General features: G+C 42.0%; 1 protein-coding gene across 8 annotated transcripts; it reads right to left on the bottom strand.

The window, feature by feature from the left end:
• Positions 1 to 234: 234 nt before the first annotated feature.
• Positions 235 to 25,101, bottom strand: LOC133822721 (uncharacterized). Of its 8 annotated transcripts, XR_009887982.1 has the most exons (10): positions 24,937 to 25,101; positions 24,638 to 24,845; positions 24,449 to 24,538; positions 24,259 to 24,363; positions 23,929 to 24,177; positions 23,778 to 23,852; positions 23,407 to 23,686; positions 1,047 to 6,663; positions 913 to 958; positions 235 to 549 (listed from the first exon to the last, which is right to left on the bottom strand). XR_009887982.1 is itself a non-coding variant. In XM_062255158.1 (9 exons), exons 1-9 carry the CDS (start codon positions 24,957 to 24,959, stop codon positions 18,977 to 18,979), a joined length of 1,638 nt encoding a protein of 545 aa, XP_062111142.1. In that variant the 5' UTR covers positions 24,960 to 25,101; the 3' UTR covers positions 18,177 to 18,976. The 8 variants fall into 8 exon arrangements, 4 of the variants coding, with proteins under 4 accessions (XP_062111143.1, XP_062111144.1, XP_062111145.1 ...); XR_009887980.1 differs by having other exon boundaries at positions 913 to 6,663; XR_009887981.1 differs by having other exon boundaries at positions 241 to 958.
• Positions 25,102 to 25,621: the final 520 nt, after the last annotated feature.

Consider the following 25,621-nt stretch of genomic DNA (forward strand, 5'->3'; position numbering starts at 1 on the left):
AGGTGTTTCTGTTGCTGGAAACCCCGAAAGTTATTAGGTGTCGCCGTTGCTAGAATCACCGACGTTATTAGGTGTCGCTGTAACATTAAATTTATATATATAAATAATAATTTTTCGATATATATATTTTACAAATTTTAATTATATTTTTAACAATTGAAGTTTGACATATATTTTAATAAAAAATTACTCATTTAATTAATTATTATTTGTAATGACCCACTACTCTAGACTTTTGGACCATTAACGAAACTATACATACAAATCCTTAATAAAACTTACATTTGCGAAAATACCATAAATTTATTAGAAACTTGTAGAAATAAGAGTTACTTTCATGAAATAAGTAGGATATGGGATCCCATTGTCTTAAAACAAAACATAATTTAAAATAAAAGAAGTTACATAATAAGTGCGGAAAATACATATAAAGACCGTAAAAATAAGACTACATCCTCAAAAATTGAACTCTCGACTCCTTGAATCCATTCACCACCGATACACATTCCCCAAGCATCCACGAATCTTACCACCACTATAGCTATTTTCCTGCACATATAAACAAAAAGGAATGAGCCTAATGCCCAGCAAGGAAAAATCTAACACATAGTTCATATACATAAATTTCATAAGAAACATAAAGACATAACATAACACTTTATCATACACATACTATAATGGCCATTATTACTTGGGGTCCCATAGACTAAACAAGTCATATGCCCATGAGATTAGTGGGGTCTTACTAGCTAAGTAGGTCATATGCCCATAATCTATTTGGGGTCTTGTTAGTCATATGGGTCATATGCCCAAGCCTACAAACATACATATCATAACACTTATCATAACATAAGAAACATAAGATAACATGTAAAACATATAACATAAGAATTTCTATCCTATTTTCCTTACCAAAGTTACAGGGACAAGAGGACAGCGTTGGGACTTTGGAACACTCCTAATAACCATTAAGAAAAGGTGAGTCTATAGAAGAAATAGAGAAATGAAAGGAACGGAAGGACTAAACCTTGGAGAAACATACTTACCAAAAACTTATGTGCAAGTTCTTAGATTTCCTAACCAAAATAAGAATAAGGTTAGAAGACTGAGTAGAAGACTATGAGAAAGAAAATAACATAATACCAATGAACTAAGGTATAGAAATACCTTGAAGACTTGTAGACCAATCTAAACCTTGAACCGAAATACTATGAAACCTTACTTCCCCAAGTGTTTGATAAGCTTATGATGATAAAGCTTATGATTTCCCCACCCAAGTGTTTAACTCTCACACTCTCCTAGCACTTGCAGCCTCTGAACTTAGAGTAAAGGGTGAATAATGGCTAGGTACTAGGTCCTATTTATAGAGTTTAGGAATGAAAGGATCTTAATTTTACTTGAATAAAAATAATAGCTTTTTAGGTGAAAATAATTTGAATAATCGTCTTGGAATTCCACATCGCGTCGCTTGGCATCCGCATAGTTTTTCTGACGACTTTGAGCAGCAAGCATACGCTGTCTAATAAGTGCTACTGCTTCTTGAGCTTGTCTAACAGCTTCAGACCCTAGAAGCTGCCTTTCTCCTACCTCGTCCCAGTGCAACGGTGATCGGCACCTTCTTCCATACAGCAACTCATAAGGTGCCATCCCGATCGTTGACTGGTAGCTGTTGTTGTACGAGAACTCGATCAGCGGCAAGTACTTGTTCCATGATCCTCGAAAATCAAGTACACACGCGCGTAGCATATCCTCTAAAATCTGAATTGTACGCTCGGACTGCCCATCAGTCTGAGGATGAAAAGTTGTAATAAGACTTAACTTAGTACCCATAGCTTCCTGTAAGCTTCCCCAAAATCTCGATGTAAACACCGATCCTCTATCTGACACTATTGTCTTGGGGATTCCATGCAACCGTACTATCTCTTGGATGTAGACGTCTGCATATTGGTCTGTCGTGTATGAAGTCTTAACAGGCAAAAAATGAGCTGACTTGGTTAGTCTATCTATTACTATCCAAGCGGAATCATGCTGCTTATTCGTCTTTGGCAGACCCGTCACGAAGTCCATGGATATATCGTCCCACTTCCATTCTGGCACGCTAAGCGGTTGCAATAAACCTGCAGGCCGCTGATGCTCCGCTTTCACTTGCTGGCATACCAAACACTTAGATACATACTCCGCTATGTCCTTCATCCCTGGCCACCAATAGATTGCCTTGATGTCATGAGTCATCTTGGTAGACCCTGGATGAACTGAGTACGAAGTGCTGTGCGCTTCTTCCAGAATTGTCTTCTTAATACTTTGATCATTTGGCACGCATACTCGATCCTTATATCTCAATAAGCCTTGGCTAGATATTGAGAAATCGGTATTCTTGCCTTCTCTGACTGCTTCCATATGTGCTGCTAGCGATTCATCATGTATCTGACCAATCCGTATGTCCTCTAGCAGATTCGATTGGATAGACAAGTTAGCCAGCTTGCCTACAACCACTTCTATTCCGGCACTGATAAGCTCCTGCTGTAGCGGCTTTTCTATTCCAGATAAGGCTGCTAAATTCCCATAGCTTTTCCTACTAAGCGCATCGGCAACCACGTTCGCCTTTCCTTGGTGGTATAGGATTTCTCAGTCGTAATCCTTGACTAACTCTAACCACCTGCACTGCCTCATGTTGAGCTCCTTCTGAGTAAAGAAGTACTTTAAACTTTTGTGGTCCGTATAAATCTCGCACTGTTCTCCGTAAAGATAATGGCGCCAGATTTTTTACGCAAAAACCACCACTGCCAACTTCATATCATGAGTTGGATAGCGCTGTTCGTACTCGTTTAGCTGTCGTGAGGCATAGGCTATCACCTTGTCATTTTGCATTAGTACGCAACCCAATCCTTGCTTCGATGCATCACAGTAGACAACGAACTTATCGTTGGGTGTCGGTACACTGAGTATTGGTGTTGAGCAAAGCTTATCCTTAAGCAACTGGAAGCTTTCTTCACACTTATCATTCCAGTTAAACTTTTGTTGCTTCCGGGTCAGGTTGGTGAGCAGAGTGGCTATCTTAGAAAAGCCCTCTACAAACTTCCTATAATAACCTGCTAGCCCTAGGAACTTCTTACTTCAGATGCGTTCTTTGGTCTGGGCCAATCCTTCACGGCTTCTACCTTTGATGGGTCTACTGCAACTCCATCTTTCGATATAATGTGCCCGAGGAACGCCACTTGCGAAAGCCAAAACTCGCATTTATTGAACTTTGCGTAGAGTTGATGTTCCTTCAATCGCGTCAAAATCAACCTCAAATGTTCCTCGTGGTCTACTTCATCCTTGGAGTAAATTAAAATGTCGTCGATGAACACAACGACGAATTTATCCAAGTAGTCTTTGAAGACCCTATTCATTAAGTCCATAAACACGGCTGGTGCATTAGTAAGACCAAAAGACATCACCAAGAACTCGTAATGTCCATAACGAGTCCTAAAGGCTATCTTAGGAATATCTTCTCCCTTTACCTTGAGCTGATGATATCCTGACCGTAGATCGATCTTTGAAAATACCGTTGCGCCTCGGAGTTGATCAAACAAATCGTCAATCCGAGGTAGCGGGTACTTGTTCTTAATCATTACTTTGTTCAGCTCACGATAGTCTATGCACATCCGCATACTTCCTTCCTTCTTCTTCACGAATAGTACCGGTGCTCCCCATGGTGAATGGCTTGGCCTAATAAAACCCAAGTCTAAGAGTTCTTGTAGCTGCATCTTTAACTCCTTGAGTTCCATAGGTGCCATCCGGTATGGTGCCTTAGAGATAGACTCGGTGCTTAGTACTAATTCTATCGTGAAGTCTATTTCTCAATTTGGCGGCAATCCTGGCAAGTCATCGGGAAATACCGCTGGAAATTCTTGTATAACACGAACGTCTCCAACCTTAAGCGGCATCTCCCTTTCCACGTTCGTGATGCTAGCTAAGAATGCTTGACATCCTTTCTCCATCATTCTCTGAGCTTTGAGAGATGACACTAACGGGGTGCGCAATCCTGAAGCTTGTCCCATGAAGCATAGTTTCTGGCCGTCAGGAGTCTCGAACATCACCTTCTTGCGTTTGCAGTCGATCGTTGCGCCATGCCGTGCTAGCCAATCCATGCCTAGTATTACGTCGAAGTCCTTGATCACTAGCTCTATCAGGTCTCCTTCTAGTTCTATGTCCTCAATCTTGATTGGTACGCCTCGTACTATTCGTGATGATAGAACTACTTTGCCCGAAGGCAACTCGGTTACAAACCTAGTTCTAAATCTTTCACTAGGTTTGTCTAGTTTTTCTATCATTCCTAACGAGATATACGAATGAGTGGCTCCCAAATCAAATAATACATGACATAAGTTATTGAGGATAGAAACCTGACTTGTGACCACCTTGTTGCTAGCATCGGCCTCTCCTTGGGTTAAAGCAAAAACCCTAGCAGGAACCATCTTTTCGTCCTTCTTCCCTTCTGGCTTTTGCTGAGGACAATCTCTTTTACGATGCCCTTCTTGACCACAGTTAAAACACTCCTTGGTGTTTGCGCGGCATTCTCCAGGATGCTTCTTCTGACACTTAGAACATGGCGGGTACTCCACGTAGCCCGGCCTATTCCCTTCGTTGTTCGTACGTGCCTTCTTATCACTGTCGAACTTCTTGTTATCCGGATGCCGTCTTTTCTGGCCGTTACCGTTGTTGCTGGACCGATTACTGCCATTATGGTTGTTGTTGTTCCGACTGGCCTGAGGTTGGCTCTACTGTTTAGGTTCAGGCTTATTGGCTTCTTCTTTGCTTACATTGGCCTACAACCTTTCTACTTCAATTGTCGTCTTAAGAACGTCGGCATATGTAGTGTTTCCCGGGTTCGCTAGCTTAACCCCCATCTTGATTTTCGGTCGAAGTCCCCTAACAAACTTGTTCACCCTCAGAAAATCGGTTGGAACCATCTCCGCTGCAAACTTTGCTAAGCGGTCGAACTGACGAGCATACTCTGCCACTGTTAAATTTCCTTGCTTCAGGTTGGCAAACTCCTCAACTCTTGACGCGAGGACAGCTGAGTTGTAGTACTTTTCGTGGAACAGCTCCACAAATCGGGTCCATGTCATGGTGGCAGCATCATGGGATTGCTGGACCAAGTCCCACCATATCCTGGCATCCTTCTTGAGCAAGGACGAGACGCAGGATATGCGGTCCGCATTACTAAGGTTCATGTGTGTCAGAATCGGCTCCACATTCCTTAGCCACTCTTCTGCCACAAAGGGGTCTGTAGTCCCTTCGAAGTTTGGAGCATGCTGCTTGCGGAACCTTTCATACACTGGCTCCATGTTCGGTACTGGATACGGCGCGTAGTTCATCATAGGCCATCTCCCATATGGACCAACTTGTTGGGGTGCTGGGGCCATTTGCTGTGGCTGCGGCTGCGGCGGAGGCTGAGGCTGAGTTTGAGCCTGTTGGCGTTGTTGTTGCAAAAGTTCCTCGACTTGCTATCGCAGTCTGGCAATCTCTGCAGTGTTGTCAGCTGGCGGTGCCGGCGCGTTGCGGCGGGCAGTAGCACGCACTCCCCTTCGGTGAACTGGAGGGACTTCATTGGTCGCTGGAACATCGTTGGAGGCGTTTCCGTTGGTGCGTGCAGATCTTCGGAGCGACATCGTAGCAGAGTTCTAACAGTTGAAAGAAACATGTTAGAACTTACCCTAATAGGCTCTAAGGAAAAAACTTATTCTAAAACAAACATATCTCGGACCTATCTATTATGACTTTTTATGAAAAAATTATATAAGTCTTTATTTATTATTTAGAGTGGGTTTCTATACTTAGAAAAACAAGTAATCTTTATTTTCTAAGTGTGTTTCTAATCATCCTATATGACTAAATTCTCAGGCTCGAAACTTATCTTTGTTCCAAAGTTAACCATATTGAGGGAGGGCTGGGATCAGTAAAATCATTCCCACTACTAAGGCCCCCTAACTCTCAATAAGGAAACTTGGTTCATTGATTTGTATCCACCCTCACCGAACTTAGTCATTATTCATTTTATTTATTACTTATTATGATTGCGAAAATAAAATCAAACTCATACATGATAATAAAATAGCATGTTATTCATTTGGAAAAATAATTTTCACATATTACAGTCACAAAATAAAGAAAGAAATAAAACAAACAATGAAAACTACTATTCTAAAAATCGGGATCTTCTACATCTGATCCTTCATCTAGCATATCATCATCTATCTCCTCATAATCATCATTGTCATGTGCATCAAAATGTCCTCTAGGAAGGTTTGTGAGAATCCTATGTTTTTGCTCATTTGTGAATTGAAACTCGAATTTCGCAGTGAACCTAACTAAGAGGAAATAATAACGCATTGCTAATGGCAGTTCATCCTCATCATTCATGGTTTCCCATATTTCTTCTAAGGTTGCTATTATAGGATGGAAATCTTTAAATAGCCTAATTATTAGTACATATTGTTCCGTTGATCTTAACATTATTTGCTTAGACTCTTAAAGGTGACCTATCTCTTGGTGGAACAAGAGCAATCTTCGAGTGATCCTTTCTAGTGCTCCTACGGTCTTTCTTGGCTCCCTTATTCTTTTTAAAGCCTTAATGGCTCGGATATCTTGGTAGGTTAAAGCTCCGTTCATACTTAACTGAAAACATAAACACTAAAGTTGTTAGCTATATACATAAGCAAAATAACTTGTAACTTAAATACTTACTTGGCGGTCAGATTCGGAGCTTTTGAGTGTGTGTATCGAGGAGAACTTCATGCGAAGGAACCGTTGGCTCTGATACCAACTGTAATGATCCACTACTCTAGAATTTTGGACCATTAACGAAACTATACATACAAATCCTTAATAAAACTTACATTTGCGAAAATACCATAAATTTATTAGAAACTTGTAGAAATAAGAGTTACTTTCATAAAATAAGTAGGATATGGGATCCCATTGTCTTAAAAACAAAACATAATTTAAAATAAAAGGAGTTACATAATAAGTGTGGAAAATACATATAAAGACCGTAAAAGTAAGACTACATCCTCAAAAATCGAACTCTCGACTCCTTGAATCCATTCACCACCGATACACATTCCCCAAGCATCCACGAATCTTACCGCCACTATAGCTATTTTCCTGCACATATAAACAAAAAGGAATGAGCCTAATGCCCAGCAAGGAAAAATCTAACACATAGTTCATATACATAAATTTCATAAGAAACATAAAGGCATAACATAACACTTTATCATACACATACTATAATGGCCATTATTACTTGGGGTCCCATAGACTAAACAAGTCATATGCCCATGAGATTAGTGGGGTCCTACTAGCTAAGTAGGTCATATGCCCATAATCTATTTGGGATCTTGTTAGTCATATGGGTCATATGCCCAAGCCTACAAACATACATATCATAACATAAGAAACATAAGATAACATGTAAAACATATAACATAAGAATTTCTATCCTATTTTCCTTACCAAAGTTACCGGGATAAGAGGACAGCATTGGGACTTTGGAACACTCCTAATAACCATTAAGAAAAGGTGAGTCTATAGAAGAAAAAGAGAAGTGAAAGGAATGGAAGGACTAAACCTTGGAGAAACATACTTACCAAAAACTTATGTGCAAGTTCTTAGATTTCCTAACCAAAATAAGAACAAGGTTAGAAGACTGAGTAGAAGATTATGAGAAAGAAAATAACATAATACCAATGAACTAGGGTATAGAAATACCTTGAAGACTTGTAGACCAATCTAAACCTCGAACTGAAATACTATGAAACCTTACTTCCCCAAGTGTTTGATAAGCTTATGATGATAAAGCTTATGATTTCCCCACCCAAGTGTTACTCTCACACTCTCCTATCACTTGCAGCCTCTGAACTTAGAGTAAAAGGTGAATAATGGCTAGGTACTAGGTCCTATTTATAGTGTTTAGGAATGAAAGGATCTTAATTTTACTTGAATAAAAATAATAGCTTTTTAGGTGAAAATAATTTGAATAATCGTTCAGCAGAGGCTGAAGACTCGTTCAAAAAGGTGCTGGACTTATCAAGAGGTTGAATGGCTGAATGGAAAACAAATTCAAAATGTTTCAAAATATGCTGAAGGAGGCGATATATCGCCCCCTGTAGGCGATATATCGCCTGGGACAGTATGCCCGAGGCTGTCGTGCATCGTCTCGTGTTTTCCGTATCTACGTGCTGCGATATATCGGTACACGCTGATTAATTAAACACGAAATTACACATTTTTAGCTAAGTTTGAATGGAGTAAACAGCCTTGACTAAGCCCTCAACGTATTCAAAGCTGCTGACTGACCTTATAGCATTCAAACTTTTACCCTTATTAAATTTAATCCTCAAAATACTTAATCCTTAATCATCCATACATAATATGTGCTTAAAATCCTATTGGTCCTTATCTAAACCTTATAGTATAATAAATATTATCCTTAATATCAGTCATATAATCAAACCTTAGGTTAACATTAATATTCTTAAACTATAGGTTAAACTTAGAAAATCTACAAGTACTACTATGAGTGTCCAAATAATTCCCGGTCTGAACCAAAAAATCCACAGTCATAAAGATAATGCTATAAATACTATAATACTACTATCTAACTAGCTAAGTAAAGTTCTTGGACTCTACATTATTACCTTAACTTGTAAAAAAATTATATTTATCATAATACAAATTCATATACATACAATATTTATTCATACAATTGAAATGTAAATAATACATCGAATACCTATGAGACTAAATAATTCTAAATAAAAATTCATTATAATCTTATAAATCCATAAACTTCAACATAAATAATACAACAAATCTCAACAAGACAACATGATTCTCTTCTCCAAATCACTGCAAAGTCAATCATGTTTCTTTTCTCAATATTCTTCCTAATAAATCTAGGCGTCCACCTTAAAAGTCAGTTCTATGATATTCCCTGCATCAATGAATTAAAGACTTCAAATTATAATTAAATAGTATATCTTACCATAATATATTAACGAATGAATGAGAAAATCGACCTTGTAGGAATGCCGACAAGGTTTGAGACGGTTGGGAGATCGATGATGTTGGGAATTACAGTTGTACGCCCTAATTTTCCACGGGCTATTAGCGAGCTGAGATATGGCATAATTATATCAGCCACGTGGCCGGAGCTGCTGTTGTCAGGTCCTACCTCTTTAGCTCGAGGTAACCAAAGGTTTACCCAGATTATTTAAGGGCCGAGTCAGGAATATGAAGACCGAAGGTCAAGAAGCCATCCAGCTCGAGGCATGAGCTGGAGTTGGAAGCTGTGACCCTAATAAAGTCAACCACGCAATGTAAACCTGCATATATCAGACATCACGTGTGTGATATATCCCTGAATTCTCGGACACGCAGCATGAACGTGCGTGTTCAGGCACCCGCGACTGGGTTGGGTCGTGCGGCCCATTATCCCCCTTACCTATTGATTAGACTACACTTCATTTGTCAGGATATAGGAATTAATCATGAAGGTCACAGAAGTGACATGATGGGTAGGAAGGTCACAGGATGATCCCCCTTACCAACTCTCAGGTGCCCTCTCCTATAAATATGGAGAGCCTAGGAGTTGCAAGGGGTTGGATTATATTGTATAACGAGATACCTTGTAAGAAATACCAAAAATATAGCAATAATATTGGCAGGTGGAGTAGAAGGATTTTAACCTTTGAACAACCTAAAAACGTATTTGTGTCATCAGTCCATTTTAAGATCATTCATCTGTTTCGGTTCATTATTCAGCACTAATCCCTTTCTCTTATTTTCTTCATTACCTGTTGGCGAAGAACCGCGTCAACAGATTGGAGATTTCATTGAGAGCTTGTTAGATTGGTGCTATCACAAGTATCCAACTATGGTGACCACTCGATCAAGACACGGTAACGAGGCGGACCAACATGATGGGCAGGGGGCTCATCATGCCGCCATCTCCGGTGAGCAAAACCTTGAAGTTCAGCAGCGGCCGGGCAAGCAGCCAATAGGCCAGGATGACACTGGAAGTTCGGCACCCCAGCCACCTAATCAAAACCCGGATTTTTACACGGCGGTAGAGATGGAGAATGCTCAACTGAGGTGTCAGCTGGCGAAAGCCAATCAGTAGATTAGGGAGGTGTTGGCCCGACTACCCCCTCTTACAACCGACACTAACGTCGGAAAGAGGCAAGGCGAGACTCATAAGTCCCGCTGGGGTAATCAGTCCAGGCCTAGCCGCTCGGTCAGACCTTCGACACCCAACTCTACTCCCTCATCGCATCGCCGAGAGGCAAACTTCGAAGAAATACCCAAACCCGAACAACAGTATAGCCGCTCAGTCTGAACTTCAACTCCCAGCTCACAGCCAACCTCGAGCGCACCCAGGAGGGCTTGAGGGAATTCTAGAAGGAGATCCGGGGAGGGCTCACAGCGACAGCCCGTCACGGCTAGCCGTCCTGCGCCCTGTCCGGATCGCCAAGCGCGAGGCCGGCAAGTTGGCAGGGCCAAAAGGCCCCTACCTAACCTGATTCGCCCTGACGGAACCAGGATTGCATCCCCGGTCAGACATCCTCCTTCACCAATAAGATATCCATCTCCTCCTCGGCCTATCCGAGTTATTCCAGCTTATGGGAGCAGCAGGAGAAACCCGCCATCCGCAGGACCTTCCCATCGTAGCAGGGTGCCCAGAGGAAGCCCGGATCCTCACCCCCAGAGGCGGGCTCCGAGCTTCTCTAACGGGAGTTACTGGACCGGAAGTCGCTGAAGTGACCTTTCTGGTGAAGACCTGCGCCAACACCTAAGCTCGGTGCAAAGTCCCCAAGCCACCCCGAGGGGTGACCTACGATATCGCCTTAACTCTCATAGGGGACCAGTAGGAGGTGGCAGCCATGCTCGCTCAAGGGGAGACCTGTCCGAGATACGTAATGGCGGGAATGTCCCAAATAACCTATCTCAAGATAGGAGGGGCAATAACCCACCAAACGTATACAATGGATCCGGAGCTGTTGAACAGCCCCGGAATAACCAAGGAGATCAGGACAAAACCCTTGAGCGCCTGGCTTAGATGGAGGAGCTAATGAGGAAGCTCCTGTCAGAGAAAGAAAAAGACGAATATGATTCGGGGGACGAGCTTGAGCTCTTTGCCCCCAGCATAGCAGCAACGGCATACTTGCCCGGTTTCTGTATGCCGCACCTGTCCAAATTCAACGGAGACGGAGATCCGTCAGATCATCTGGGTATGTTCAATACCCTGATGATGGCCCACAACATTGGCCCTGAGCTGAGGTGTCTGATATTTCCCTCCACACTGACTGGGCCGGCCAGACAGTGGTTCAAACAAAACAAGAAGCAGTCAATCAGCTCCTGGAAGACTTTCTCTGCTGACTTTAAAAGAGCATTCCGAGCCTCCCAGTCTGCCCGCGTCAAGGCCGACTCCCTGGCTAACGTGAGACAACAACCCGATGAGCCTCTAAAGGCTTTCCTGAGCAGGTTCGCGAACGTCGCTGCTCGAGCCAGAGACGCAGATGATAGCTCTAAGCTCATGGCTTTGAGGACTGGAATCCTCATCGGAGGGGGACTCTGGAATGAAATACAAAGGAAGGGAGTCAGCTCAGTAAACGAATTCCTAAATAGGGCCCAGGGGTGGATCAACTTGGAGGAGGCCCAAGCCTCAGTCGCAAGAACTAGCCAGGTCCCTGTGCATATTGCTGGAGTGGGAACAGAGGTCGTGACAGTGACCCAGACCGTTACACAGAATAACCAGTTCGGTGGAGGCAAGAGAAAGGGGAACGGCGAGGGTAACCAGCACGACCCAAAGAAGAATAAGTCCATAGAAAAATTTAAGCCGGTCTACGCGACTTATACGGAGCTCACCCACTCTAGGGAGAACATCTTCCTAGCAAACTCTGCTCGCCTCCCCTGGAAGTTTTGCCCCTTCCACAACGACGTTGGCCACAATAACGATGATTGTAGACACCTGAAAGATGAGATCGAGACTCTAATCAGAGCTGGCCCTTGGCTCAGTATGCGCGGAACAGGGTTCCAGCAAGCCGACCTGCTCCGGAAGTCCCGGTCTGTTAGCCTGGGTCTCGAGTAGATCAAGACGTCCCTCCTCCAATGATAGGAGGAGAGATATCCACAATATCTGGAGGTCCTCTTTTGGCTGGCACGAGTAGGGGTGCCCAAAAGAGGCACGTCAATGAACTCAAGGCTCATAATGGGGTAGAGTTCATCCCTGAGTAGCATCTGCCAAAGCAGCAGCAATTGGAAAGGCAACCAATCATTTTTACTGAAGAAGATGCTAGCCATGTTCAGTTCCATTATAATGACCCTCTGGTCATAGCAGTGCAGCTCACTAATCGGAAGGTTAGGAGAGTGCTGATCGATAATGGGAGCTCGGTGAACCTTCTATTCCGGTCCATGCTAGAGAAGATGGGTTTGACTGTCGCCGAGTTGAAGGCGACCTCCATGATGCTGTATGGTTTCTCAGGAGAAGGATCAGCGACTATAGGGACGATCGAGCTGGTGATCACCTTAGGAGAGGGACCTTGGACAGTCTCAAAACTCCTCGAGTTCGTGGTCATCGACTGCCTCGCTGCATACAATGCCATTTTGGGTCGACCTACGCTTATAGCTTTTGAAGCCATCACCTCCGTCTTCCACTTCGCGCTGAAATTCCCTTCCTCCATAGGAATATGCACGATCCGTGGCGATCAGCTTGCTGCCAGGGAATGCTACAACATTTCCATGAAGGGAAAATTGAAACCCGGGCAGTTAGCAATGGCCATCCAAGGTGGAGAAGAGGAATTTCAAGAACCTTTGCCTAATCCTAAGATTGAAATGTTAGGAGTGTGTCCTAAAAGCATGTAAAGACATTTGTTTTTTCTGTGAATAAATAAATTCAATGGTTTATTATTATTGTCATATTTAGATTGTTAAATTATTGTTTGACTAATTTTGTAAATATCAAAAAAATTCCATATTCATTATTGAGGATGTGATCTTGTATTAGTACGAGAGAATTAAGATCACATGAATGAATAAAAATAGTCAACAACAACAAATTAAAGTTATGAAATTCTTTAATTGGAGTTGTAAGTACGGTTTACTGAGTATCATAATGATACAAATAATCTAGATTCGGATTATTGATGTGGAAAGACATCTCAGTAAAGGTGCTTTATATAATATGATTATATATGACATGGACCGATATGAATTAAAGTCTTTATCAAAAAACCATTTAACAATAAAGACTTGTAATTCATATCATATCAGATGATCATTTATAGATCAACCTAAATCCTGAGTGTTCATGAACTCCTGTTCATGTTTATTAAATCTCTTGATTCATTTGTTAAGGTCTTTTCAAAGAATGAGGCTAATGATTTTTGTTTTGGAGATTTAATATCATGGATGGCTGGGAACATGTATCAACAATACGGAATCTAATCTTTCCTAACGGATCGTATATTAGTTCCCTTAAGGGTTAATTCTGGAACTGAATGATTTTGAGCTCAAATCTATAATTAGATTATAGATTAATTATTCACTAGTGAATTAATGGTACTTAAGGAATAAGAAGTAAATTAGAAAGGATAAATGGTAATTCTCCCATTCTAATTTATGAACTAATTAATTAGAGGGTTGAACTATTGTAAGATGGTTATATCAATGGATGACTTAAGAAAAAGATTTCTGAAAAAGTATATCTATAACATAAATAGTGTAATTCTGAATTTATAGTGAAGTAATATCAGAATTAATAAATTAACTATTATAATTAAAGAGTTTAATTATTTAGTTTCAATTTATTGGAGCTTAATGTTATAGGTCCATGGTCCCCGAAATGGCTCAAACAATCACTATCAAAGGCAAATACAAAAAATGGGCAAAAAAGACTCATGTGATAAGTAAAATATTTTTCTATGTATCAAACATAATTATTGTTTAATTATGTGTAATTAATTATTTATTTAATTTAACAAAAATATAATTAATTTTGAATTAATTTATTTTTGGGATTTTTGGTATTTAAATAATAATAAAAATTGGGAAAAATCACATGCCTGCACAGGCATGTGGTACACGTGTGGCACAGTGCATAGGCATTGTGCTACACGCATAAGAGATGGACTTAGTCTCTTGATTCCACAATTTTAGTTATTTAAATATTAAATAAATTATGAGATATTTTAATATGATTAAAATATTATTATTTAAACAAAAATCTGATAACTGATCAGTTATTTTGAATTTGTTTAAAATAACAAATATTTTAATATATTGGATATTATTAAATATTGGATATCAGTTTTCACAGAACGTAATTTTCAGGGATAGAAAAATGTCTAGGATTCTCTGAGAGAAAAGAGAACAGTGACAAAAACAAAGGTTATTGTTCTTCACAAAACCTAGGTCCAAACTTTATCAAATCTCATGTGTTGAAAACATCTGATAAATAGTTATTGCTTATTATTTGTATAGCGAGCCCACACTCGTTCTTTGTGTGCCTGAGAACATTTTGGAAGATCTTGGTGTCAGATCTCAAGGATTCAACCATACGAAAAGATAGCAGCAAGGAAGGACCTGAGGTAATTTTTCTATTCTTGTTCTTGATTCAATATATATATGAGTGTGAAGAAGTAGATCTAGAAATCTTATGGGATTAATTTGACAATTAGATTGTTGTTCCGCTGCGCATAATCTCTGATTTGATCAATAAAAACCAACATGAAAAACCTCAGAGTGCGAAAGGGGAAAGTATCATCCTAAGTGAGGATATTGATCCCTGAATAGGCGAGGACAAGTCCGAGGTCCAAGCTATCGAAGAGCTCAAGGAAGTAAATATCGATCTGCAAAATCCCTCAAGGATGGTTAAGCTCGGGAAAGACCTCTGTGGCAAGAGGAAGGCGGAGCTGATCAAATTTCTGCAGGATAACCTGGATGTGTTTGCATGGTCGCACGAGGACATGGTGGGAATCAGTCCAAATTTCATCATGCACACCCTTCATTTGGATAAGAGCGTTCCTACAAAGTCCCAGAAACAGAGGCGCCTGGGAACAACTCGGGCTGAGGCCTTAGAAGAAGAAGTAGCCCAGCTCAAGAAATGCGGCTTTATCCGTGAAGCCAAGTTTTCGGTTTGGGTCGCCAATCCTGTGCTGGTCCCGAAGCCCAATGGGAAATGGCAGACCTGCATCGACTTCTCCGATCTGAATAAAGCCTGCCCCAAAGAATGTTTTCCCTTGCCAAGGATCGACCAATTGGTGGATGCCACGGCGGGGCACGAGCTCATGTCCTTTATGGACGCGTATTCAGGCTATAATCAGATTGCCATGAACCCAGCGGACCAGGAGCACACCAGCTTCATGACCCCAACTAACGTCTATTGTTACAAGGTCATGCCGTTCAGGCTGAAGAATGCCGGAGCTACATATCAGAGACTAGTGAATAGAATGTTTGCCAACCAGATCGGGAAGAATATGGAAGTGTACTTTGATGACATGCTGGTCAAGTCAAAGACTGCCGATAACCATGTTTTCGACCTGGAGGAATGCTTCAAGATACTAAGAGAATACGACATGAGGCTTAACCCGCAGAAGTGCACTTTCGGGGTCGCGTCTGGAAAATTCATGGGTTTCATTGTCAACACTAGAGGAATCGAGGCAAACCCCGATAAGATCAGGTCATTACTCGAGCTTCCATCACCTAGGTCGCGTAAGGACGTTCAAGGCCTGACAGGAAGGGTGGCAGCCCTTAATCGGTTTATTTCAAAATCCACCGACAAGTGCCTGCCATTCTACAACCTGCTTCGAGGAAATAAGAAGTTCGAGTGGACAGAGGAGTGCGAAAGTGCTTTCCTCGACCTGAAGGCACATCTGGCCAAGCCGCCCGTATTGTCCAAACCAAAGGCAGGAGAGCCTCTTTTCCTTTACCTAGCTGTCACAGAGGATGCAGCTAGTGCCGTATTGGTCCGAGAAGAAGACCTGGTTCAAAAACCAGTCTATTACATCAGCAAGAGACTTCTTGGAGTCGAATCCCGATACCCTTTGATGGAAAAATTGACGTTCTGTCTTATCACGGCCTCCCGAAAGCTCAGTCCATATTTCTAGTCCCACTCAATACACGTCATGACCGATCAACCTTTAAGGCAGGTTTTGCAAAAACCTGAGGCATCGGGATGCCAGTTGAAGTGGGCTATTGAGCTCAGTCAGTTCGAGATTCTGTACACCCCACGAACTGCTATAAAGAGTCAGGCCCTGGCTGATTTTGTGGCATAGTGCACATGATTTAGGGAGGATCCGGTGGAAGGGTCACCCTAGGTCACCTTGACCCAGGCATCATGGAAGATCTTCGTGGATGGCTCATCCAATGCGAACGGCTCCGGGGCTGAAATAATTTTGATATTCCCAGAAGAGCATAGATTCCACTCGACGCTGAGATTCGGATTCAAGGCCTCCAACAACGAGGCCGAATATGAAGCTTTGCTGGCTGGGCTAAGGGTAGCCCAGGAGCTGAAGGCCAGATTCGTTCAGTGCTTCAGCAATTCCCAGCTCGTGGTAAACCAGGTGCTAGGTGAGTATCAGGCACGGGGAGCCAAGATGGCCGCTTACCTGGCCAAGGTAAAAGTCGAACTATCTGTGTTTGAGCAAGGCTCAATCGAACAGATTGACTTGGTTGGCGCACTCCCTACGGGAAAGGACGGGGTCCTCTACGCTGTGGTAGCTATCGACTACTTCATGAAGTGGGATGAGGAAGAACCTTTGGCAACAATCACTTCCAAGAAAGTCCTCGACTTCGTGGTCAAGAGCATTATCTACCGATTCAGTCTACCAAAGAAAATCGTATCTGACAATGGGACTCAGTTCGACAGCGACCTCTTCACCGAATTTTGTGAAAAGTACGGAATTGTGAAAAGCTTCTATCCGTGGCCTATCCCCAGGAAAATGGCCAGGTCAAGGCTGTCAATAAGATGCTAAAGGCGAGCCTTAAGAAGAGACTAGATGAAGCTAAGGGGATCTGGACAGAACAGCTCCCCCAGGTTCTGTGGGGAAACCAGACCTCGCATCGGACTCCTACGGGTCATACTCCTTTCTCCCTGACTTTTGGGAGTGAGGCAGTCCTCCTTGTCGAGATTAAGGTATCTTCGCATAGAGTCCAGGCATATGACCAGGACCGCAACCACGAACTACTTTGCGCGTCCTTTGACCTGATTGATGAAGGACGAGAAGATTCACAGCTTCAGCTCGCGCATTACCAGCAAAATATCACTTGTTATTTCAAATCAAAGGTCAAAAAACGCGCCTTTAGCTTTGGCGACCTGGTCCTCAGGAGAGTCTTCTTGGCCGGTAAGGATCCCAAAGATGGAGTATTGGGACTGAACTGGGAAGGGCCATATCAATTCACCGAGGTCATAAAGGAAGGAACTTACAAATTATCTCGGCTCAATGGAGAAGCAGTCCCACGAGCCTGGAACGCCATCCATTTGAAGAAGTATTATCAGTAGCACCCTTGTGAGTCTTAAAAACCACCTTTTTTTTTTATCAATGAGAATTAAATCTTTGTTTATTGTTATGGATGTAATCTCAAGTAACCACGAAAGACCCTTTCCTAGTTACTTGGGGGGCATATGGTGCCTGGATATAACCAGGTCGCCTTAAAGGCTTAGAAGTTGATTCAAATCGATTGATCATTGTTTTTCTTAAAAAACACGAGATATTGATAAAGGATTAACGTGAACTAAGTCCTATTCTGGATATAACCAGGTCGGCTAAAACTTAGAAGTTGATTCAAATTGATTAATCGGTGTTTTTCTTGAAAAGCACAAGATATTAGTCAAGAATTAACACAAACTAAGTTTTCAAACTAACGTCCTGGACATAACCAGGTCTCAAAACATAGAAGTTGATTCAAATTGATTAATCAGTGTTTTTCTTAAAAAGCACAAGATATTAGTCAATAATTAACACGAACTAAGTTTTCAAACTAACGTCCTGGACATAACCAGGTCTCAAAACTTAGAAGTTGATTCAAATCGATTGATCGTTGTTTTTCTTAAAAAACACGAGATATTGATAAAGGATTAACGCGAACTAAGTCCTATCCTGAATATAACCAGGTTGGCTTAAAACTTAGAAGTTGATTCAAATTGATTAATCGGTGTTTTTCTTAAAAAGCACAAGATATTAGTCAAGAATTAACACGAACTAAGTTTTCAAACTAACGTCCTGGGCATAACCAGGTCCCAAAACTTAGAAGCTAATTCAAGATTGATTGATAGTTGTTTTTTCTAAAGAGCACGAGATATTATATCAAGAATTAACACAGACTAAGTTTTCAAGGCAATGTCCGGGGTGCAACCAGGACTTATCTTAAGAAAAAGATAAACAAACTAATACTATTACTGAAGTGCATAGAGGCAAAATGATATAAACCAATTAAAAGCAAAAATTGATAAAGCCAATTGTCTCGAGGTGAAAAAACCTCATACAAAAATTACAAAAAAAATATATATTATAAATGTGTTCAAAAAAGAAAAAGAAAGGCCCTAGGCCCCACCGGGCTGCTCGGCCACTGTGGAGGTCTCCCCGGTCTCAGAGGGCGCCTTTTGCTGAAGACAAACTTTAAACCCCTCCAGGAAGGGCTCCCAGACATCCCCTCCTAGGAAGGAGAAGTCGCCATCCAGGTTGAAGACCCAGCAGTGGTATAGCATGTCCTCCATGGCGGAGCTGGAAGCCGCCTTCTCCTTTTCCAAGGCGAACTTGGCCTCCTCAACCTCGGTTTTTGCAGAGTCTAGCACGGCCCGGACAGTCCTGGCCTCCTCGAGTTCGGCCGTTACAGCGGCTAGGGCGGCCTTGTTAGTCTCAGCCTCTTCCAGCTTGGGGCGGGACGCATCCAGCTCAGCTCGCGCAGCCGCCAAGGCATCCTTGGCCTCCTATTCCTGCTTTTGGGCAGTCTTCAGGGTGGCCAAGGTAGTCTTCTGGGTGGCCAAAACAGCCTGATGCTCGTCCCTCATGTCCTCGAGGTGAGCCTTGGACCTGGATATGCTCCGGTGAAGAGCCAAGGCACCCTACAAAGCAAAGAGGAAACTGCCTTAGAAAAAAAAAAAAAAGAATGTGCGATGCATGATAACCAAAGAGTACAAAACGTAAAGCCAGCTTACCGTTAGAGCCATTCCCAGTGAAGACTCCATCACGCTCTCTGGGCTCCTTGTTTCGATCGCCCGCAGGTCCATTTTAGTGGCGCTATAGTAGTGGTCGACGGTGTAGGTCGTCGTCTCGTACACCGTCCCCCGAAAGACGTCAGAAATTTTCTCCAAGGCCTGGGGGTCCACCGGAATGTGCACCTCGGGGACTGCAGTCGCCAAAATCCCGTGCTCCGCTTCCATATCCCGAACATAGGCGGGAGCTCGTAGAGGGGGCAGGGGCATCTTCTCCACTGCGGCTGGAGGTGGAGGTACCTTGGCCAGGGCAGCTGGGGTCTGGTCCTTCCCCTTTGCAGGGGACTTGAATGGTGTCCCAGCGGCTTTCTTCGCCACTCGGAGCTTCTTCATTTTGGGTCCAGAGGCCCCAACAGAAGAGTTCCCTCCGGTGAACATAGCTCGCAGGTCTTTGTTCCCGGGCTGAGACATCTCCTCTGGCAAAACAAAGACAACATTAGTATACAAGTACGCATTTATGCAAGAACATCAAAAGTAAGGGGAAAAAAGCGGAACTCAACTATATATATTGAAAGGGATCCTACCCCCCAAGCTAGAAGAGGAATCTATGGTCACGACCATCGGCCCTGGAGCTCCTGCGGGGGAATTTAAGACAATGACTTCGCAAGCTGGAACAGGTTCTGGGTGCGAATCTGGTACGAGACTAGACTCTTCTACATACCGCCTAAGACCCGGAGCTACAGTACCCTCCCGAAGAGAGGGCCACGACCGGATATTAGTCTCATACTCCTCAAAGAAGGCCGACCTTAAGGCTAAGGTGTTGTCTACGACTACAGTACCCCTAGGGCGGCTACTCTTGTAATCCAGCACGAGCCGGTCGACACACTGGAGTAGGGTTACGTCGAGGTCTGGGTCGTTTTGATGGCATTGGACGGGCTGGTTGGGATTAAACCTAGCTAACCGAGGATCGGCAGTGGCCCTATCTAAGCCCCTGAACATGTAAGGATTACCTTGCCCACAGGGACCTGTGGCTGCTCTGGAACGGATCCTCTCCTCGTCCGTTCCTTGGGCGACCTCCAGCGCCCGCTTCCTCCTCGTCCTTACGAAGGGCATCTCGTCCTCTTCGTCCTCGTCCTCTCCTTCCCCTGCGGCCTCCTCCTAGGGGATGGGTCTCATCTCGCGAGCTAGGGGAGGCCCCCGGGGTCTCCTCAGGGCCAGAGTCTGGCCTAGAGAGATCAGTTTGCATGCCAATATCGTCTCGTCTATCACGAGCTGGCGATAGTCCTTTTCACTGGGGGGCAGACCCACCAATGTCTCGTACTGACTCCTGAGGATCACAGACATGTCTGTCCTCACGAAAATGGCTGCAGAATTGTTTTAAGTCAGAAACTGATAAAGGGGAACTAATCAATACTTAACTTATGAGCTAAGAGCAAAAGGTACTTACGAGGACGGTTGAAGTAATGAAGTTCGCAGTTGCGAAACCCCTTGGACATAAAGAACTGGTCTTTGAAGTCGTTGGGGGTGGCTGGGCAGCTCGATGACCGCATCCGTGTTTGGAAAGCGGGTCAAGTAGTGGAACCCGTCGCCTCGCCCCTGCTGCTCCGGGCTGGCCTTGAGGCAGAAAAAATATAAGATATCTGCCGGAGTGGGGACCTCCCATTCCTATTTCAGGAACAGATATCTCAACCCCGCCAATAAACAGTAGGAGTTGGGGGGGAGCTGGAAAGGATCCAACTTCACATAGTTGAGGAAGTCGGCGAAGTATTGGTCCAACGGGGGGAAGGCACTAGCCTTGAAGTGCTCGTCACTCCAAGCCGCGTATTCCTTGTCGAGCGGTGCGCAGCTCCGTTCACCTTCTAGGGGAGGTCGGGCGATCAGGGCGCCCCTCCCCAGCTCGATGTTGTGGGAAAGGAATATTTTATTCACTTTCCCCTGGTCGGTGATCTTCGAGACGATCCTCTCGGCCTCCAAAAAAGCATCGGGCACCACCTCGAGCTCCTGCTCCACGACCGGCCCAAAGACGCGGATTGGGGAGTCTATCATCACCTCCTTTCCTTTGGATTGTTGGGAGGACGAGCTGCCTGCGGTCTTCTTAGGAGCGTTCTTCTTGGGTCCCATCTGATCGCCTAGCAAACAAAAGAAGAAATTTTAAAAAAGGTGACCTAAGCATAAGAAAGAATTTGAAGAGGTGTTTCCTTTGCACGGGCTGAGTTAATCTCAGCCCGTGGAGAGTGAGACCACGCGGTTCTATGAACACGCGCCTGTGCTCCCAACGGATCCCCGATTACTCGAAATTCGTATGTCAGGAGGGTTAGGATAAAAGTTTGCCTTGGAAGGAAAGTTTCAGTAGGGAAGAAGTGCAAAACCGCCTGTGAGGTGTGTCCCCTAAGCTACCCGGTTTTGCACCCAAAATGCTGGATATTTTAAACAAGCATACCAAAAACTCCTACCCAGAAGATTTCCCCAGAAAGCACACCCTATGAGCCATGCTCCTAAATGGTTTTCTTCTACAATCGATGCCCTAAAATAAAATCCTACACCCTTCATACCCACAAAAAACCAACAGAATATTGCATGCAGCTACAGGAACTATTCACCTATGCTACAGTGAAAAGAAAATTTAAAGCATGCACAGTCAGAAAACTTACAAAGTGTTTTGCTGTGAGGGGGATGAAGGGGTCGTCTGGGTTGGGGCCTCGACGGAGTAACTGGTACCAAAACCTCAAAGGAGCCCTTGCACCTGATCCTCTGGAATGCTAGGAATGGTAACCGAGAGAAAAATAGGGTTTTTTGAGGGTGAGAAGAGAGAAGAAGATGGGAAATTTAGAAAATTTTCAAATAAACGGGTGGCCCATGCGTAAGGTGGCCACCCCTTTTATATACGGGAAAGGTCATGTGAGAAGGGTCGTTGGATTACCCTGATGTGGGATCCGAGGCTCTCCACTCAAAAGGCGAAACGACGGCTGAGTATAGACTAGGCCATTTAATGCGGTTCTCGAAAGACGTACCATCACCAACCACGATGCTCCATGTATTCGGCGCCTGCGTAATAGGTGGGATATGGAGGGTCCATGGAGAAGCCTAAAAGCCCCCACTGTGGCCCCAGATGATGTCGTGTGCCACGAGCAGAGGCTTGGGGGGTAAATGTACGCCCTAATTTTCCACAGGCTATTAGTGAGCTGAGATATGGCATAATTATATCAGCCATGTGGCCGGAGCTGCTGTTGTCAGGTCCTACCTCTTTAGCTCGAGGTAACCAAAGGTTTACCAGGCACTACAAGAAAAAATGTTTTTAATAACACCAAAAATGTGTTATCAAAACCTACGATAACACTTTCTGATGTGTTAAGACAGACTGTGTTATCGTAGGTCAGGGTACTTTACATAACACTTTATCAGTGTTATACAGATGTGTTATTGTACTGTCAACGATAACACAATTTCTGTGTTATTTTAATATATAGATAAATGTTGAATTATGTTATTTATAGTCGATACTATAAAACTTTTTTTGTGTTATACTACACTTTAGTATAACACTTTTTTTGTGTTATACTACACTTTAGTATAACACATTATTTGTGTTATATAATGAAGTTTCCATAACATAATTCTTTGCATAAAAAGTGTTATTGTAATATATATTATAACTCAATTTTCGTATTATTGTTATATTTAGATATATTTAAATTCTCATTATATATTTTATTTATATTACACTAATTTATTCTATTATATTTTAATTTTTTTATATAATTAAAATTAACTATCTAATATATACTAGTATCATCAAATGAATTTGATTTTCAAATAACAAAAAGTAAGAACATTCTACATTGAATTGACAATCCACAATTTAGTTTAAAACATGCAACACTGTCATTAACAACAAAATATTCTTTAAGTATTCATGGAGTCTAAAAGTTACTACTTTCAACACAAAGAAATAAACAAAGTTACTACTTTCAAGGAGTCTTAAGTATCCTTTTATACTTCGCTTGTCATATTTGCAAAATAAACAAAGAAATATTTTATTGTTATTATCTAGCATCACAAATTACTTCTAGAAAAATGCTATGGAAATTATATCCAAGAAAAGACACCACATACAAAATAATAGATTCACAACAACACCAAAGCAAACAAAAAAACCAAACACTAAATTATAAGGCATTAGTTATTTTTTGAGTATGAAAATGTACCTCTTGGAATAACTTTTTTAGAAGGCCATGCAATTGTGGAACCAACTACTTCTTGTATTGTAAGCATCGCATGATTAGGATGAAATAAGTAAGACTCTGGTACAATAGCAACATCAACCCATACTCGCATAAAGTCTGGTCCAAGAGGCTTTCCATGTACAGTTATATTTGGATCACTAGAATCCCAACGACCGTCAGCAACAATTGCATCTGCCCAGTCAAGCAAGTAGCAAGCATTCTTCCCTTCTGTAAAGTTATGTCTTTTTTCTAGTGCAATACTCTACCAAATTTATTTTAAAGACAATATATTAGTTTCCGTAATTGTTCTTCTAAAATGAAAATTTAAAACAATAACAACTTTTATAATTTACCTTAGGGGACTGAATATTGTTTGACTGCGGTACATTGCGAGACTGTCCTTCGCTTGGTGTCACTTTACCACCAACCTAAATATAAAACCAATATAAGTTTTATTGGAAGAAAAGAAAACTAAGATTTATAAGTGCAAGATAGAAATACCACCAAGTGTTCTTTAAGTAGATTCATCATTTCAGTCATTTTGAGCTTCATATTATGTTGCTCTTCTTCTAACTTGGAGATCTTGCTATTACACATATTAACAACAGTTAGCTTTGACCTTGTCACGCCTCTTCCTTGTCCGATTAAACAACCAGATTTTGGGTTACCAAACAATTTTGTCAAGGCATCCTCATCAGCGTTGTCTGTAGTTCCAGATTTTAGGTCTTCAACGAGAATCTCAATCAATGAACCCTGCATATAAATTAGTATAACTAATGTATGCATTATGGAAAATAAGTAAAAATTCAAAAAAATTAAATGACTAATACTCACAAAAATATCAGATGCCGTTAGGTTTACAGGTTCACCATTCTTCTTGGTATGGGCTATCCGAAAAGCATTGACTCTAGATATTTTACCATCCTCATTTTCTTTCTTCTACACAATACATCAATATAGATTATAAAATAGAGACTACAATAATGGAAGCAAAAATACAAACAGTATAAAACTTAATTATTACCATATCATCAATTGTTCGAGCATATCCTCTTCGACTTAAAGTGTGTGGAACAACTTTCTTTCTTTTCTCTTGGCATTTGGCCCTTATATCCTATTTAATAAATAAGTAAAAGAGGCATAACTATATTTAATTTAACACCAATAGAGATAAAAGAGGCAGCAACATCACTTCTTACATCATATTTCTTACCAAATGTTCTTTACTAATTTTTTTGGCAACAAATGCTCTCCATTCTACATCACTTTTTATGCAATCCGGCTTTAAGGCTAGTCGTTCACTCTCATTTTTTTCATTGACAATATCCTCTACAAGTCTAGATTTCCCAGCTCTCCATAGTTCTGCCATCATTTCAAAGCACATCTTTTTTTTGCCAATCATCATGTAAGTCATATTGTGCCTACAATAGAATAAAGAATAACATATTATATGTTTAAGTGTAGAGCTGAATATATATAAAAAAAATACACTCATAAAACTTGTAATTCTACCTGAATAGATGCCCAAAGAACATCTCTCATCATTGGTGAAACTTTCCTCCAATCTGAAATAGTGTAAGGAACAACCTCTCGCACAAGAGCGCCCACAAAAGAAGAAAATTGCACTGAGTTAGTACCAACTGGATGCCCTTTTTCATTCCAATTTATTATCCTTAACTCATTGTTCCTCTTGGTAAGATTTGCCAATAGATTTTTTCCCCTTGTCTTCTTGGCTAAGTTCATTACATTCGCATCTACATCTTGAGGTATTTCTTCAATCTCAGTTTGATTTGCCTCATCAGTTGTTTTTTGTAATCTAACAGATTTTCTAAGAGGTTGTTCAAGTTCTATCTTAGCAACGTCTTCACATTCTGCATCAGGCACTTCTTCACATTGTGCAACAGCCCCTTCAAATTCTACACCAACCCTTTCCTCATCAGCTATCTCTTCATGTTTCTCCCTTACTCCTTTTTCACAAACACTATCAACTACCTTATCTACTTCATAATTAAGAGATCGTTTAGTTTTTGAACTTCCAAGTGACATCTCCATGTCTTCCACATCATCATTTGGATCTAGCTCTGTATCATAGACCATACGACGAGTTGCTTCTCTAGTACTAAGAGTAGGTGGTGAATCAATTACAACTCTAACAGGTGCAGAAAACCTACGAAGAGCACTCTTTTTCTTTAAAACA

The sequence above is a fragment of the Humulus lupulus genome, chromosome 3, assembly GCF_963169125.1.
Source record: "Humulus lupulus chromosome 3, drHumLupu1.1, whole genome shotgun sequence".
Lineage (NCBI taxonomy): Eukaryota > Viridiplantae > Streptophyta > Magnoliopsida > Rosales > Cannabaceae > Humulus > Humulus lupulus.

What these genes read in the sequence shown, in the direction of transcription:
- LOC133822721 (XM_062255158.1), bottom strand. Translation starts at nt 24,959, where the DNA reads ATGTTCTTTGGGCATCTATTCAG. An exon ending in TTCTTTGGGCATCTATTCAG is followed by an intron (nt 24,846 to 24,936) that starts GTAGAATTACAA and finishes ATTCTATTGTAG; the next exon opens with GCACAATATGACTTACATGA. An exon ending in CACTGGGAATGGCTCTAACG is followed by an intron (nt 19,112 to 19,204) that starts GTAAGCTGGCTT and finishes TTTGCTTTGTAG; the next exon opens with GGTGCCTTGGCTCTTCACCG.